Genomic DNA, 16291 nt, shown 5'->3' with positions numbered 1-16291 from the left:
GCACACCCCAAAAGGATTTGTAAAGGTTTCTAACCCCTACTTTTGACACATAACACAAGCTACATGGTGTAAAATGTTTGCTTCTGTTTTTTGCTAAAAATAATCCCCTGATGCGAGTTCCTGTTTTCCTGCATCACACAGCCTCTCATTAACAAGAGCAGCTCTCTTCAACTGTCCTTCAAGTGTACTTAAACCTTTAGGTACATGTGCTTCAGAAAACGTTTAGAGGACATAGATGAGTGGAATCTAATAAGTGTAGTTTATATTACTCTACAGAAACACCACAGTTTGTTTTTTTTTTCTTTTTAACATTATGTTGGTTAGTGGTTGTGCCGTTATTGACACGTCACTCACAGGAAGGAAGCAAAAATTGCACTCATCTCACTTCAAAATCATCTTGCTTTTATGCGTATATTAAATGCAGATAACCGTTGCCGACATATCGGCGCCAGAAATCTTCTTCCTCCCCTTCATTTAAATTAGAAATATAGCAAAAAGGTTTTTTTTTTTTTTTTTTGCTGTTTTGAGAACTTTGCTTACAACCATTGAGATCCAGTTCTACCAAAAGAAATTAGTAAACGTTGCAACAAATTTTTAAGTACAAACGTTTGGTGCACAGTGAGCTTCTATAATTGCTTTGAGCATCTTATGTCATTTAATGAGGTCACCAAACACACAGCTAAGCTATTCAGCTGTGTGATTATATAGTGATAGTGGTGTATGTGAGGGTATACAAGTCGTCATAGTGTTTGTCGTAAATAAATTGAAACTAGTATGTATTTTCTGAATACTTATGTAAGATACGGAGCACAGATATATGCACTGGAGAATAAGGTCAGCTGCTAGTTTACAAGAGATTGCCGCATACTAAGCACTAATGAGTGACTCCGTTTGGATTCATCTTCTGAGGAAACTTACAATTTACCAGCAATCATTTAACACTTGTGCAGTGAGATGCTTTGTATGCTCCTGTTTAAAAGTATAAATATATATAGGTATATATATATATATATACATCTGTAGTGACAGTAAGACTGTACAGGCTATGTTTGTAGTGAGTTTTGTGATTGTGCAATTACCCATTTATTGTAAACCAATGGAAAAGGTGAAGGGACTCTGGCAACTGCACTAATGTGTTCCTACTCACAAACCTACAGGTGCATCTTGATATATTAGAATGTTATTGTAGAGTTAATGCATAGTAGAAGCACAGAAACGATTCATTTTCCATGAATTACAGCATCAGTCCAGTGTAGTTTGGAAGAGGTCAGCTTTGGCTGCTGAGGTTTTGAGGAATCAAACAAAATGTGACTGCGTGGTATTTAAAGCGTGCATTCATATTTTGGCTATCTGGGCAGGCATCACCTCCTTTAGGAAAATAAAATCAGCATCTACATGAAACTTGGCAAGCAGGCTGAAGCAGGAAGTGCTCTAATGTTTCCAGCCATGTAGCAACACCAGCAGATGACGTGCCTCTCCGCTCTTCTTCCAGACTCTGGGGCTTAGATTTCCACAATGAATGCAAAACTTACTTTAATCTGAAATGTGGACTTTGTATCACCGAGCTAAACTCCCATCCTTAGCTCAGGTGAGAGGTTTCTAACGTTGCCTCCAGTTCAAGGAATAGTTAAATATTACAGCTGTTGTCCATTTCCTGATACATTGCTGTACACTATTAGCTTTAAGAGCTAATAGCATACTATTAGCTCTTAAAGCTAATAGTACACTAACTAATACAATGAATGGCCTTAACTTTACATCTCTGACAAAACCATGGATGTCCTTGCTGCTCGTTGACTTTTTTCTTCCACTCAACTTTCTCTTAATATGCTTTGATACAACACTCCGAACATCCAGTTTCATCAGCACTTCTGTTTTATGGTTTATCCTCGTTGTGGCACATGTGAGTGGCGTCGACCACAACGCGTACATCTCTGTGCTTCAAGTCCTTCTGTGTTACTCGGCTTTTATTAGAAACTGATTTTTGGGTTTGCATTCGCTCATAATAGCCAACTTAATGCACATCACTCTGAATTGATATCATTTTTCCAGAGTTTTATTTTATTTTATTTTTTACTGAATTACAGAAACTGATATAAATGAGATTCTGGAGATGCATCTCTAGGTAATTGTTTGTATATTCTGGGGATTTAATGGTTCTTAGCACTCAAAAGTCACCAGAATGCAGATTCTGTGCGTTTTAATGCAATTATGACATGCTTCGTCCATGACTACAGTCATGAGTCTCTTCCCTTTTAAATGCTTGAATCAAACACATGATTGTGAAGGTGGGAGACGGGCCAGCAGTGCTCTGTGATAAAAGCTTGTTGCTGCAGCAGTGTGGATGTGTTGCTGTGTGTCGTTTTCCTATTGAGGGTGATGCTGCACTACATTATAGCCTTTGCTGTGCTACCTTCTGGACCTGAGTGTATTTCTGTTGCTCTTTAAAACCCACTTTTTACAGCGTGCATTGAATGTGTGTTTATGTTGTTTATTGAATGACGCTCGTGAGGCGGCTAAACAATAATTCTGCAAACTTTGCTCATCACTAAGGATTTTCTGCAACTCTTAGCTTAACAGGAATAGAACAAACAGTTTGATTCATCTCAGCCTTTGACTGTACCGTTATAACCTGAAGCATCCAAAGACAAGGCGGCTAAGAATCTCTTGATGCAGCTTTTTCTCTGCTTTATTGTGTAGACTTTCTCATGCAATGCATTTATTTGTACATGTGGCCCTCAGTCTGCGCAGTGCTGCATTTTACACCAAACTGTGTAAGAAAATCCCAAAGCACCGTCAGGAGTGCAAAGTTACTGAACTAGTTATGTATAAATCCCAATATATTTTAGTTGTCATTTACTTTAACTCTCCAAAAACACTTTTGAACACTTGACACTGACCCTGATTTTCACCTCTGTTTTGCATGCTTTGACTGCTGGAAGCACAAATGTAAGGACAATCCCTTTTTCTTGTTACACTCCATGAATGTGATTGGTTTTCTGTTATGTACATTTAGACCTGTCAGTATTGGTGCACAGTATTTTTCTCTCTCAGTTTTGTATCGTTCGAAAATGTTTCCTTGATGTAAGATGTATTTTACCGAGAGCAATAAAAACACGTGTTGCAGATGTTGGAACCAGAGTGAATGTGTAATTGTGATGAAGGACAAGGAGCTAAAGCAAAGAAGCAAATGCAGTTTCTAGGCATATTTGCATTCGACTGAAAACTCCAGAGCTTTTCATCGTTTTTAATAAACCGAGATATTTTTACAGCAATCAGCATAGAAACTAGAAAAGAAATGGCAGTGCACCTAAATGCACCTTGAAAAGACTTAAGACTCGTGCGGTCTTATCAGGTCTCATCACTGATAAGGCCTGATTTTGCGAGGTTGGATTTTTTTTTTTTTTTTTTTGGTCAGAGATTGAAGATTGATATTAACTTTATCAGTTACTGATATAACTGCTCTCAAGCCTATAGAGTCATTTACAAACCTAGTTTAAAGTAACATATCACTGTCAAATGATTTAAAGATATGAACTGAGTTTTAAATAATCCATGCATGTTGTGTACGGAAGTTTAAATAAACCTGCACCTGCAGTCATAAAGTAAATCCAGTGTTTGGATCTGCTCCAGGTACCAGCAGTGGTTTGATTTATTGGGTTCCTCCTTTTTTTTTTTGTTAATTTCCTGCAAAATATTATGCACTCTCCCTATCAACAAATGTTTAAGCCACACCTTGCGCACAAAAATAAAATGCACTTTATACCATGCATATAATGTTACTTCATCATTTGACTCTTGTATGCATGAGTATATTGCGAATGTTACCTGGAAATGGAAATTAGCCATCTTGCTTACTCCAGCATGTTTACATTTGCGCCGATTAAGTCATCTATTAACTTTTACATAACATTAAGTTAGGAAAGGGGAACAGCTTTCTACGCTCTGTTTTCATTCAGAGTGTGGAATAAAAACAGAGTCCGGACATTTTGGCAAAATATTATACACCTGGCAAAAGGAATATTGGTGAGGATGTTAGAAAGTAAATCCTTTCTGAAGTTAATCGTTTCAATATATCAAGAGATTTGACATTTCAGTTAAACTTGTATAAAGTTTTCAACATAAATTTGGAAACGTGCTTATTCCTTAAACATCAGATTTTCTGCTAGAGTGGCTGTGTATCGTTTTCTCTTCCACTTCACTGTGTTGTTCTATTGCATAAAATACCAATGCAACATAACAAAATGTTAACATAAGAGGTTAGAATATTGTTACAAAGCACTGTTGCTGGGGTTTTGACATTTTATTATGCAATCCTAAAGTATGCAAATATAAATTGTACATTTTGAATTAAAATAAGTTTTAAATAGGTATAATGAACATTAACCAAGAGGAATGCATGAGCTATTTTTGTTTGTTTTATTTTTATGTTACGGTTCACTAGAAGTACAGAAGAGCATATAAACAAGTTTTTCCCCAAGACCTTTTAAAACAGGATTTTCTATGTTGAAATATTTCAAGAAAAAAAATGTCCCAATGACAGATGCAGCACAATCAAAGAAAAAAAAACAAAGTTTGTGATTTTGCTGCAGTAAAATGAACACACAAGGGCACCTGGGGTAGAGTGATGATTTATTCATCTACAGGTTGGAAGCACGTGTCCAGGTACAAACAGTACACTCCTCGGTCATGCACTAAAACACACTCGTACAAGTGAAATAAAACCTGCCTGAAGCGCCTCAAACTCTCCCCAGCATGATGACAGCAGCTGAACCTGGGTGTGTGTGTGCGTGTGTGTGGAGGGGGCATCAAACCTGCTCCTCTCTGCACCGAGTTTAGAGTCAGGTTGTCATTATTTCACACACACACACACACACCAGACACTGCCATCTCCAATCACCGAGGATGTTCCAGGTGCTGGACGAGGACGGACAAAATTAAGCTTTAACATGTTAAAGACATGAAAAATGTACCAGTTACATATGACGGACTGATAATTCAATATCACACTTCGATATGACATCAAGCCTTTGGATTGGAATAAGTAGTTTGGATCTTTTTCGAGCGATGCTTCGTTTTATAATCGCTCTACCTGAATCTTAATGTGTCTGAAAGATTATCTATAATTAGAAAAAAAAAACATATCTGTAGTAAACATTCATTCTGTCCTGTGCCTTAAGATTCAATTTCATACCCAACAGCAAATTACTTGGAGGTATATTGCCATATTAGTCAACGTAAACCACAACTCAAAGTAAAATTATTTGTTCATTTTAGCTCAGATCTAAATCAACGTTCTATTTCGCTGAAACAATTTTCTGCGCAGCCTTCAGGACGTCCGCTATGTCCACCTTGTCGCCAAACTGCTTCTCTTTGTGCTCCAGGAGGATTCCCTGCAAAACACCAAACACGGTTCAAATGAAGGGTTTTTTTGTTTTTAAGCCGCGTGATAATAATCTGCGCTGCTCAGGTGACGGACAGATTACCTGATCTCCTGGTCCGATGACAAACACTCCTCCCAAGATGAAGCCTTCGCCCTGCATGTTACCTTGGTAACCGGACCTCCAGGCCCGAATAAAGTTCTGCCACACCCCAAGGCGGATGAAGCCTAGCCCTCCCATCTTTCTCTGCAGTGGTCCATAGAAATGTTTCTACAATCAAATTGAGTTCTGGTTAGCGCCTTGAAAAGAATTCACGCCGACATTTCATCACCTTTCAACAACAACAAGCTTCACCTTTCAGCTTGACACAGACCTTAAACATTCAGTCAGGGCTACAGTAGAAACTGAGGTTCAGAAAGTCTCCTAATATGACATTGATCTTGGGAACATTTATCAAAAATTATATTGTCGTACTGTGCTCAGGTCGGTATAAATTCAAGTACGCGAGAGGCTGTACAGTCAAAACATTAAGATTCCAGCTGCTCACCATCTCATCTATGTAGATGTCCCCGGCGAAGTGCGGTCTGAAGTCCTGGATCTCTGAGCCGACGTTCTCTTTCACCACGGCAACCAGAGGGACCCCGAGCTCTTCCAGCTGGGGCTTCAGAGAGGACAGCTCAGAGGCTTCCTATGGATAGAAGAACATGAAGTCATGAGGGGAATTTAAACTATTAATCTATGCAAGCATTCAAACGTCAAGTCAGGCACTACCTCTCTGCACAAAAATCATCCAGGCCGCCGTACGGCCATGACCACCGCGCCGTTCTTCTCCCACAGGCTCTTCGCTTTTATAACCTTTCCATCTACAGTCAGAAAAAAAGAATCTTTACCTCAGCCTTACATCTTAGTTTACATGGATATATTGAATATGTGTGGACTAGAGGAAAAAATGAACTAGAAACAAATATAGGAGGCTAATGGTTTGGTTAAAAATTTAAAACTAAGTTTTCATCTTTCCATCCTGAGCACGAAAAAATAAAAAATGTTCAAATACGTCATTAGAGCCCCAAAGTTACTCTGCATTTATTCACACTTATGACTGCATATTGTAGTGATTATTAAAACATGTTAATGTCGTGTTAAAATGGCACAACCCCAGTAGATTGCAAACATAAAACCTTTAACAACTACACAAGTGATTCTGCTTCTGACTGAAGCCTAAACGTCTTTCTGACTGTCTCAACGACGGATCTGCATCATCAGCTTTTATTAGAGATCAGCCTACCATCTGTGGTGGAACGCAGATCGGCGTCTTCGAGGTGCTCCAGCGATGCGCTGGCACCTTTAGGAAGACACATGTCAGTGTTGGCCAGGAAGATCCCGGCCAGGGCCGCTCCGACAGCGCCGATGCCCAGGGACCACATCCCCATCTCGGTCAGGGCCCCCTCCAAACCAGACACTGCAGCAAAACACGGCAAAACCATCGTGAGAGAGACAGAAGACACCTCTCCTGCTCCCTCTTAAATACGACTCAACTAACTAAAAGAGGCTGGACTTAAAAATTCTGGGGGTTTTTTTGTTTTTTTTTTGTTGTTTTTTCTTTGCGGTTGTTTCTGTTCCGATGTGTCCCTGCAGAGAAAGTTTATCTTTTCTGTAAAGGAGAAGCTAAAGCTTTCTGAGGCTGAGTGATCAACAAGATCAGGCATGCTCACTCATCGTCTTCTTCCTTGTATTTTCAGAGTGTGATTGAGATCCTTCCCGCCAGCAATATCTCGTTGTGCTCTAATCTAAATCTCACTTATGAGATTAGGAAGCTCAGCTACACATCAGATCCTTCCGACAGTGGCTGCTGTTTGTCGAAAAACCGCTTAAAGGCAGCCAACAATAAACTTTACTTTGCATGGACTGAAATGTACCCATTTTAAAATGACCTACCATATAATTATACAATTAAATGCAGATATTCGTTCTCCAGTTGCACCGACCTAATCTGATTTTCTTTGCAATGGCTTCTTAACTACACCAGCAGAAAGTCAGTAAAGCGTGAGCGCTTTCATTTTAAGGTCACCGTTCACATCACAATGATTACTACTCTTAATAAAACAAAGAAATAAAAATTAGCATCAATCTAAATAACATCTGTTTTGGCTAAAACAACTCCTCCAGACTACAAAGTAGGACAACACTGGGGAATAATTAACGCCCAACAACATAACCACAGAGAACAGCTAATTGGTGCAGGAGTCAAATATGTTCTTGCCTGAGGTGATCTTGTTTGGATCAGGACTTGCTCTGGCTTCGCTTTGGTGAAACTGAGCAGTCTGGCTCTTTAGAAACTGAGGGCCGGCTGCGACGGAGCGGCTCGCCAGACGGACGGCAGAGCAACACAGGGGAAGCCTCCAGCTCAAAGCCGCTGAACATCTGGACAGAGCCAGCATGGTGGTAAAAGTCTGAGCCTCTTACTACACACTCACACACCCTCAAGATTTCACTGGAAGACACAGAAAACAAGACTTTTTTTTTTTCAAAGCAGCTAAGTCTCTGCTGAGGCTCAACTTCAAGGTAAATTCATGAGACTGGGTTGGAAGACTAAGAAGAAGAAAAAGAATTTCACACCTCAAAACTGTTGAGAGTTGTTGCATTTTTTTTTTTTTTTTTTTTTTACAACTCTCAACAAAATTAGTGGGGGATGTTATCTTGATGCAAGTAAAATGCAAATGTCCTCCGTCTGCGAGTGCGCTTCCTTTTACATTCTAACCTCATGCATCGACATGAAGTGCGCAGAAACACAAAAGAATAAGATGCTGCAATCATATCTAAAACCATGTTAGAATAAATTATGACACAAGTCTGGCTCCTTTATCTAAACAGCTTTGAAATAAGAAGCTCACTAACTCATCTCTGCAGTCAAGTGGAGAAAAAAAAAAATCCTCTCTTACTTCTGCTTCAGCTCGTCCGGTGTGAAACTTAAAGTAACTGAAAATGCATCGAAGTCACTGGGCTTTATAGCACAGGGGACAAAGGAGGAGAAAAGCTCACCAGCCAATAGAGATGCTAGCCAAACAAGGAAGAGTTTGAAGACTTGTTAACAAAAAGAAAGCATTTAGTGCTACATGCATTGCATTGTCACACAACACTGAACACAGCTACACTGTATTCAGCCTATGCCAACACACCTCCAAGATCCAAACCTCCACTAAAACGTTCTTCCATGCCAAAACCATTTATTTATTTACTTCTCAGTGGCCAATCGACTGTAATCTCCATAGATCAACAGAGAAGCAGAGGATTATAGAAACAAAACCAGAACATAAACCAAACCAGTTATGATGATAATAGAATGTGGTCTCTGGTTGTGTTAGTATGCTTGGGCAAACATGCATTTCTGAGAAAAAAAATACAAGAACATATGATAAAATTAATATTTACGGTTTATGCAGTAGCACAGTTTCTCTCCAAGGTTTACACACTCCTTGTTGGTCTTGGTGACATAAAGTGAAAGTTAAATATGGAAATTCACCAGAGGAAATTGAAATGGAAAAAAAACAAATAAAAGCTTCCAATAACATATTTGCATACATGTACACATTTTTAACCAAATACTTTGTCGGAGCACCTGCTGATTCAGATTCAGGATTCAGGCTTTTTGACTCAAAAGCTGTCATTAAATACAGTGAATGTGAAGGAGTTCAAATTGAAATTAGATGTTCTCTAAGGAGTTTACTTACACATACAGGCTAAGCCAGACTCTAGAGCTAAATCTGACCGACAATATGAAGGGTCACTCGAAAAGAGCCGGGACCACTGAGCAGATATCTTCACATTTTTCGATAAAAAGAGAAGCACAGCGAGACAGGGTGAGCAAGTGTTGTTAAATCAAAATGTGGAATGCAGGTAGACTCCAAAAGAAGATTAGACGCTGAAAATGATTCCAAAAAGTGCTTCAACATTATGTTGACTCATGCCACAATGAATAAGCTAATCCTTATTCACCATGTTATTTATTTATAAATTTCTTTTAACAGATTTGCTTTGCAGATCTGCTGGAGGAAAAATCCAGCTGATCTATTTGTAGAAAAAAAAATAACTTATATGGGTCAAACTTTTTTTTTTTTATTTTACACCAAAAAACCCGAGGTGTGTTTTGTAAGCCACTAATTTATACAAGTAAGATTGTTATCATTTAAATGCATTGTGTAATTAAATATACTAGTCTCTCTCTTCACATATATTTAGGCTACAATTTATTTTGATCAAACATTTATTTTATTTTTTGTAAAAAAAAATAAAAATAAAAAAAAATTTGAAATGACGTTCACGTGACAAGAACCTAATCTCAAAAATAAGTACTTTAACATCTAAGCAGTTTTTAATATCTAAGCTTTAATATCTTATTAAAGCTTCACTTTAACCAAGCGGTTACTTTCATATCTAAGCAGTTTTTTGTGCATACCAACACTGGGTTACGTATGTAGCTCAATGCAAGCTGATAAATAACCGCTTCGACACCAATTAGTCAATGACCTTGATACTCCGGGCAAATAATTAAACCCACAGTATCAACCTAAAGGGTTAACAGGAAACCATTTCAGCTACAGTAATATCAAATGTTGCTACATGTTAAGTAAGCTTGTCTCTCGGAATCCTGCACAGTAAAGCTGTAACTGGTATAACAGGTTCAGTGGCGTCCATAAATTAGGACAGTGCGGCACCAGATAGACACAAACTCTTTGGTTTTATCCTGAAGCTGGGCTAAAAAGTAGCCCAGAAGAAGGAAATGCAGATTTTTCAACACAGTAACAATAATGTTAAGTTTAGAAATGTATGTTACCTTAATATTGAAACACCAATATGAATGACGTTTCATGAAACGCCGCCTCGGCCACAGACCTTCCTTGAGTAAACAGATCCCGGCCGGCGGCGCAAGCGTACTAAACGATCATTAGCACAGGCTAACTAATCGAAACAGATGGCTGGAAAAGTCGATGCGAGACGTTAACGGGAATATTTTAAGAGAGACTTACAAAGGTTTTCCAGCCTATCGAACATTTTCACATTTTGTCAGATTACTACAAAATCTGATTAACTTTTTTTTTTCTTGGTTGAGAGCCGGGGGGATTTTAACCGACAACTATGATGCGGAAGGAAATGCATGCATTGTTGTCAGATTCGTTTGCAAATAAAATTCACTGAAAAAAATTAAAATAATTGGCTTTATGAATTTTATTTACTTTGCTACATTTTTCAAGTTTTTTATATTTTTCTTACCTTATTTTGCAGCTCACCACTGCTGAGGCCCTGAAATCAGGTTTGGAGCAACACTCCCCTCTGCTGGAAGTTAAGAAGGTGAAGACGGAAAAGATCTTTGGTCTAATAATGTAAAACGGAGTATTCGTTTTTTTTCCCCCTTACATTTATAACTATTTAATAATGACTAAAGTATAATATAGTATAATATTAATAATAATAATTAATAATAATTATAATAATAAAGTATAATCCAAATCTTGCGATATTCAATTTGACCAATTGTTTAGTAGCACAGACAAAAAACCTGCATCAAATTTGACCTCTGCCTTCTTGTCCAACCTTTTCCTTCCAGTATTGCCCTATATTTTCTCCATCCATCTTCCCATGAACTCCAACTAGTTCCCTTGCCCCTATTTTATCCCTACTTAAGAAAAGCTTCCTCACAGTATAATGTTAATACCAATGTGTCACTAAGTTGACACATAGTGGTTCTTATTGAGGTGCATTGTTAGTTTTCCTTTGTTTTGTTTTTTTGTTTGATGGTTTGTTTGTTGTACTTACAATCCAAAGGATCCCATTAAAGTTTGGGGTTATAATGAGGCAAAAATGTGAAAAAGGTCAAAAGAGTTTGAATACTTCCATTTAGAAGGGCTTCTGAATGGAACCCAGTTACCACATTGTAAACACAATGTTTTCAGTATTGGGTTTTCATCTATTGATGCAGCTCAAGACATGGTTCAAATAAAATCATCCTTTGTGAAGCCTCTCAGTTTTCCTTGATTCTGTTATGAGAGAATGAGTCTGCTTTCTGAGCCCAAGGCCTTACATGTCCATTGCCTTGTATTATGAGTCATATCTAACAGTTGGTCTAAGCCGATTTACTCATAAAAGGTTATAGAAGAAAAGCGATCCTGTCTTTATTTTAACTATGGCACTACCACTAAGAGAACAGATCGCTTGGCTGTTTTTCTAGCTCGATTTAAAACTGTTACTTATTTATGGCTATTTTTACAATCACAAACAGTGAAGATATCAGTTTTATTAGTCAAGTCATTGATAACAATAGTGCATGGTACAGTAAAGAAGGGTCAATGGTTTTGGAAGGTGTGTAAGAGGTTGAAGTTATGCTAACACTCTGCCTCCACACTGCAAATATTTGACTTTTTAGTAAAACGATTTACATTTTTCACCATATACCTTTTGTAAATTAGTCAACTGAAGTAGCCATTTGCTATTGCTGCATTGCTCCTTTAAAGTCTGAGAAGACAGCGAACTACAGGAGATATACATTAGTAATACTTCATTCATTCATGGCAGCTTCACTCAGGAATGTGCTGAAGGTCCAAAATGGACTGGAACAGAGACGGGATAGAGTGACACTCCTTTAGCCCAGCTGCTGTGCTCCCTCTGGCTCCTCTACATGCAAACGGTTCAACTTGTGGATCAGTTTCAAAGCATCTACTTTGAAACCCAATAAATCACTGTTAGATTTAACTTTTAAAAATGAGAGATTTCTCCATTTAATTCATCAAATAGTAAAAAGAAAGAAAGAAAGAAAGAAAGAAATTATATATTATGAAAAGGCACAGTGTGAGTATATATAAACAAATGTCACATATATAAACAAATGTCTCACGGCCACTATTTGGACCTGATCAGCTTTGGCATTAAGCTTGTGGGAACTAACAGCCAATCACAGCAAAGGATTTGCACCCCACCTCAAAAGCATTGGTTAACTTATCAACTCCTTACAATGCTATTGAAGCCAGTCAAAAACCAACCCGATTAGCTTTGAAAGAATCACCAGGTTTATGACAGTACTTGTGTCAGTTTATTTGTCTTTTGTTTGTAGTCAGCTAACTACTTATATAACAAATTCCCCTCAGTCTTTCAGTCATACAGTTTATATGCAGGCCTGGCAGGATCACACTTACTCCGTTTGCTCCAGATGAAACCAGTTCGACGCCAGGCGAGCCCAGAGCCCAGAGATGTAAGTTGTGGGTGAAAACTGAGTGTCCTTGAACTTGAGGAAAGACTAACAGGTGTTAACAACCCCTGAAGTCCCGGACCCTTATCTCGTCCTGTTCTGTCAAGTCTCAGCTTGGCCGTACTCTCATGTGACCTTTGACCCGGTTTTTAAATTGAAACTCGTCAGTGTTTATTGTGACGCACACACAGAGCCACCAAAAGTATTTGCACTCCTTGAATATAAGTCCTGTGGGGAAAAAAATACTTTAGTTTGGATAACTTTTTCTCTTGATAAATTATCTCCTTTAAAACTTGTATTTTGTATTATTTACTTAGGTTGTCCTTGTTTGATATCAACATTGTGTGATGATCTGAAGCATTTAATCAGGACAAATAATCACGCAGAACAAATCATCTGGGAGCAAAAAAAAAAAATGCAAGTATTGTATCAAAAATATTTTACCCCATAAATCAAAATTTTGCTACCCAGCTTTGATGAAGTCATAATGTGTACACATTGATGTTTTTGCCCATTTTTTGACAAAATAGCTCAACCTCCGTCAATCTTGATAATAAGTATCTGAACAAATTTCAAGTCTTGCTGCAGATTATTTAGTTAATAATTTTCTCATAAACTCTGACCATTTTTCTTCATTCCATGCGAAATAAAAAGCATCCCCACAGCATGACGTTACCACTACCATGCTGTGGGAGACATTTTCAGATTGAGCAGATGTTCAAAGGTTTTGATTTTTGCTAGATAACATAATCAACATTTAAACAGCTCACATATCTTCTTGATGGTCTGCTCTTTGACAGACAGAATAATTGAATATGGTGCACTATAATGTACTCAAATCTTAGCAATAATTGTTTGAAAGTTTGTGTATTCTTTCTATGCACATCAATCTTCTCACTCCTCATATTCAGACTTCAAGCCTGTCTGAACTCTGATATCAGTAATCTTTCAACATGACTAGAACAATCTTGCCGGAGTTAAAAAGAAAACAAAAAAAAAAGTCCCGTTCCCTGTCAGTCATTAACAGGTTTTTTGATGTAAATGCGTAGTCCCTATTTTAGAGGGTGTTTAATGTTTGCATACATAACCAGTGTGGCTCGTCACTGTTTTTGTCCCACAGTAGCAGATAAGAGGCAGGTAAAATCAGACTCTGACAGAGACATGCGATCTTGTGGCGCTTGCTCTCTTTAGGATCGAGCGGGAATTTCACGTCTCCTCTAGTTTTATCTAGTTGAGGTTTGTTATGTTGACCCACACACAACATTGACCTCTGGTTATTTGTATAGTGTTGTTCTCTTTCTGTCCTGAAGCACACTTGATTGTAACAGCTGGAAAGTTACGAAATCACTATTGAAAATCTAAATATCAACATCAAACACTTAAAGTGAGGCTCCTCAAGATTTTTTTTTTTTTTTTTTTGTAGAATTAGTAGGTCTCACCTTGCGCATAGAATAGAACTATATGTAACATTAATATTTGTAAATGTTTACACAAACATTGCTAAAGTAAATAAATAAAGAAGTGTGTGTAATTTCGATCAGTTGAGAGGTTAGGCTCTGGACCTTCTGAAATGTGACATATTAGTGAAATGTGTTAGTAATAATACCAATAAGTAAAGGCAAGCAGACTCATGATATTTAAGTTTGTCTGATAAACTGGCTAGATAAAAAAAAAAACAGATGCTAATAAGACTCTATCAAATATTGCCGTTATTAGCTATGATCAATTATGTTCAAGTGTTAATGTCACACATGACTAGCATTAGCATGTAAAGGGCTAATGTTCTCTTTAGTGAGCAAACTAGTTCTCTTGTCTATGCATTGTTTATGTAAATAAAATTTAAATCACAGGTAGCTTTTATTCACAAAAATATTTTTTCTTACATCTGTGGGCCCTAAAAGCCATAAAGAAAGTGTTGAATTTTATTCTCTCGAGATAACTATTTAAAATTCCCCTCTCATTTCACACGGCCATCCACAACTGAAATTGAAGCCAGATGATGGAAAAATAGAGGAAGATCTCTGTTTAAGCTGCAGTCGAGAGGGATCAGCTACGGTGCCTTGCAAAAGTCTTCAAAACTCCTTGAACTTTTTCACATTGTTACATCTACAAGCTTCAGTGTATCACTGTATTAATAGACCAACAAATAGCGGTGAATAAATTGTGAAGGAAGTTGAAGGAAAACTGAGGATTTTTGCATTTTTATGAAAAAATAAATAAAATAGGTTTCATCCCCTCAGTGAATGCTTTGCTACAGTTAAACAGAACAGTCTTTGCCGTTTACAACAGGTTTTCTTCCAGGGTTGCCCTGTATTTATTCTTATAAACAGTGCAATTTGGTGCACCAAAGTTTGAGGATATTAGAGTTAAGTGAGCTGAGAGCAGGGCTTACACGAAGATGTTCATTTAAAAGTCATCTTTTAAAACCATGCTTTCAGCAAAGTAACTAACCTAAATTTACTTATGCATGTGGTATTATGCCCAGTATTTGTTTTTTTGTTTTTTGTTTTTTTTGTTTTTTATTTGGAAAGAGAATTATAGAGCATCATTTAAAATATAAATATCAAAAACTTGAAAATTGTGTTTCAGCTCTGTTTTAAGAAGTTAGCAATTATTAATCGTAGCCAGTAATTAAGTTTGGAGCAAACAGTCCTGCGTTGTCCAGAAGCTGTTTTCTGTCCAATCCCAGCCCGGGGCTCTTGTCTTCATCTGTGACTGCAGAACACACTGAGCCTTCCTGACAGAAGATCAAATAACGAAGATGTGTCTCAGATATTTCTCTGGCTTTCAGTTGACTTAGTGCGTCTGTGTTTTTGTAGAAAACTACAAATCGTCAAAGGGTTCAGGTGAAGCACACTTTTGGAGAGTCAGTCACAAGTTTAGACTGTATTTTATGTTTGTAGGTACCACCAACGAGAGATACACTGCACTGCAAAAGTAATCACACTCCTTCAACTTGTTCACATTTTATTAAAAAAAAAAAAAAAACACAGGACATCCTTTATTATTTGTCCATGCATTTACTAATTTCAACAGTCAGGGTACAAATTACAGCTCACATCCAATATCTTAAATGGTTTAGTTAAAATATGTAGCCTCAGGAATGATCAAAGGTAAGAAACATTGAAATTAAAAATCAAGAATATTAGAGTACTTTATATTTATACCTTTAAAAAATCAAAGAAGAGCTTCAGAAGTCTAACTAATGATTACTGATGATTATTTCTTGAAAATATTTATAAGTTGCTGCAACACAAAATATTTTAGATTCACGTCTCTTTGGCTTTTTTTGTGTGTGTTTTCATCACTTTAAAGCTCAACTAATTTGGCCATGACCAGTAACAAATCATGCCTGGTGCTGGTGTTTTCTCCATGTCTCCCTGCAGCCTGGTTCCACCTGGCTGTTTATGACTCTGTCCAGGAAGGATCGTTCACCCTGAAGCAGAGCAGCTAAAGCAGGTTCAAATCCACAAACACACACCGGAGCATCACGCTGAACACAAAGGGTTAACAAGCTGTGAGCTGAGCTGCCCACCCATCATCCACTCCGCCCTGGAGTGGACTGTACCATGGATTCACGTGACATGAATATGTGCGTGTGAGTGAGTGACAGAGAGTGTGTGCGCGCGCGCGCGTGTGTGTGTGTGTGTGTGTGTGTGTGTGTGTGTGTGTG

The 16291-nt window shown here is 37.8% G+C and overlaps 1 protein-coding gene across 3 annotated transcripts; it reads right to left on the bottom strand.

Annotated features, from left to right (window-relative positions):
• Positions 1 to 4615: 4615 nt before the first annotated feature.
• Positions 4616 to 10323, bottom strand: selenou1a (selenoprotein U 1a). Of its 3 annotated transcripts, XM_007566213.2 has the most exons (7): positions 10213 to 10303; positions 7642 to 7872; positions 6667 to 6840; positions 6153 to 6244; positions 5929 to 6069; positions 5487 to 5651; positions 4616 to 5393 (listed from the first exon to the last, which is right to left on the bottom strand). In XM_007566213.2, exons 2-7 carry the CDS (start codon positions 7817 to 7819, stop codon positions 5298 to 5300), a joined length of 846 nt encoding a protein of 281 aa, XP_007566275.2. In that variant the 5' UTR covers positions 7820 to 7872; positions 10213 to 10303; the 3' UTR covers positions 4616 to 5297. The 3 variants fall into 3 exon arrangements, with proteins under 3 accessions (XP_007566275.2, XP_016534229.1, XP_016534230.1); XM_016678743.1 differs by lacking the exon at positions 7642 to 7872 and having other exon boundaries at positions 10213 to 10323; XM_016678744.1 differs by lacking the exons at positions 7642 to 7872; positions 10213 to 10303 and adding an exon at positions 9999 to 10132.
• Positions 10324 to 16291: the final 5968 nt, after the last annotated feature.

This window comes from Poecilia formosa, unplaced genomic scaffold, assembly GCF_000485575.1.
Source record: "Poecilia formosa unplaced genomic scaffold, Poecilia_formosa-5.1.2 Scaffold188, whole genome shotgun sequence".
Taxonomy (NCBI): domain Eukaryota; kingdom Metazoa; phylum Chordata; class Actinopteri; order Cyprinodontiformes; family Poeciliidae; genus Poecilia; species Poecilia formosa.
Note: the sequence above shows the minus strand (reverse complement) of the source record. Positions and strands in the feature narration are given on the sequence as shown.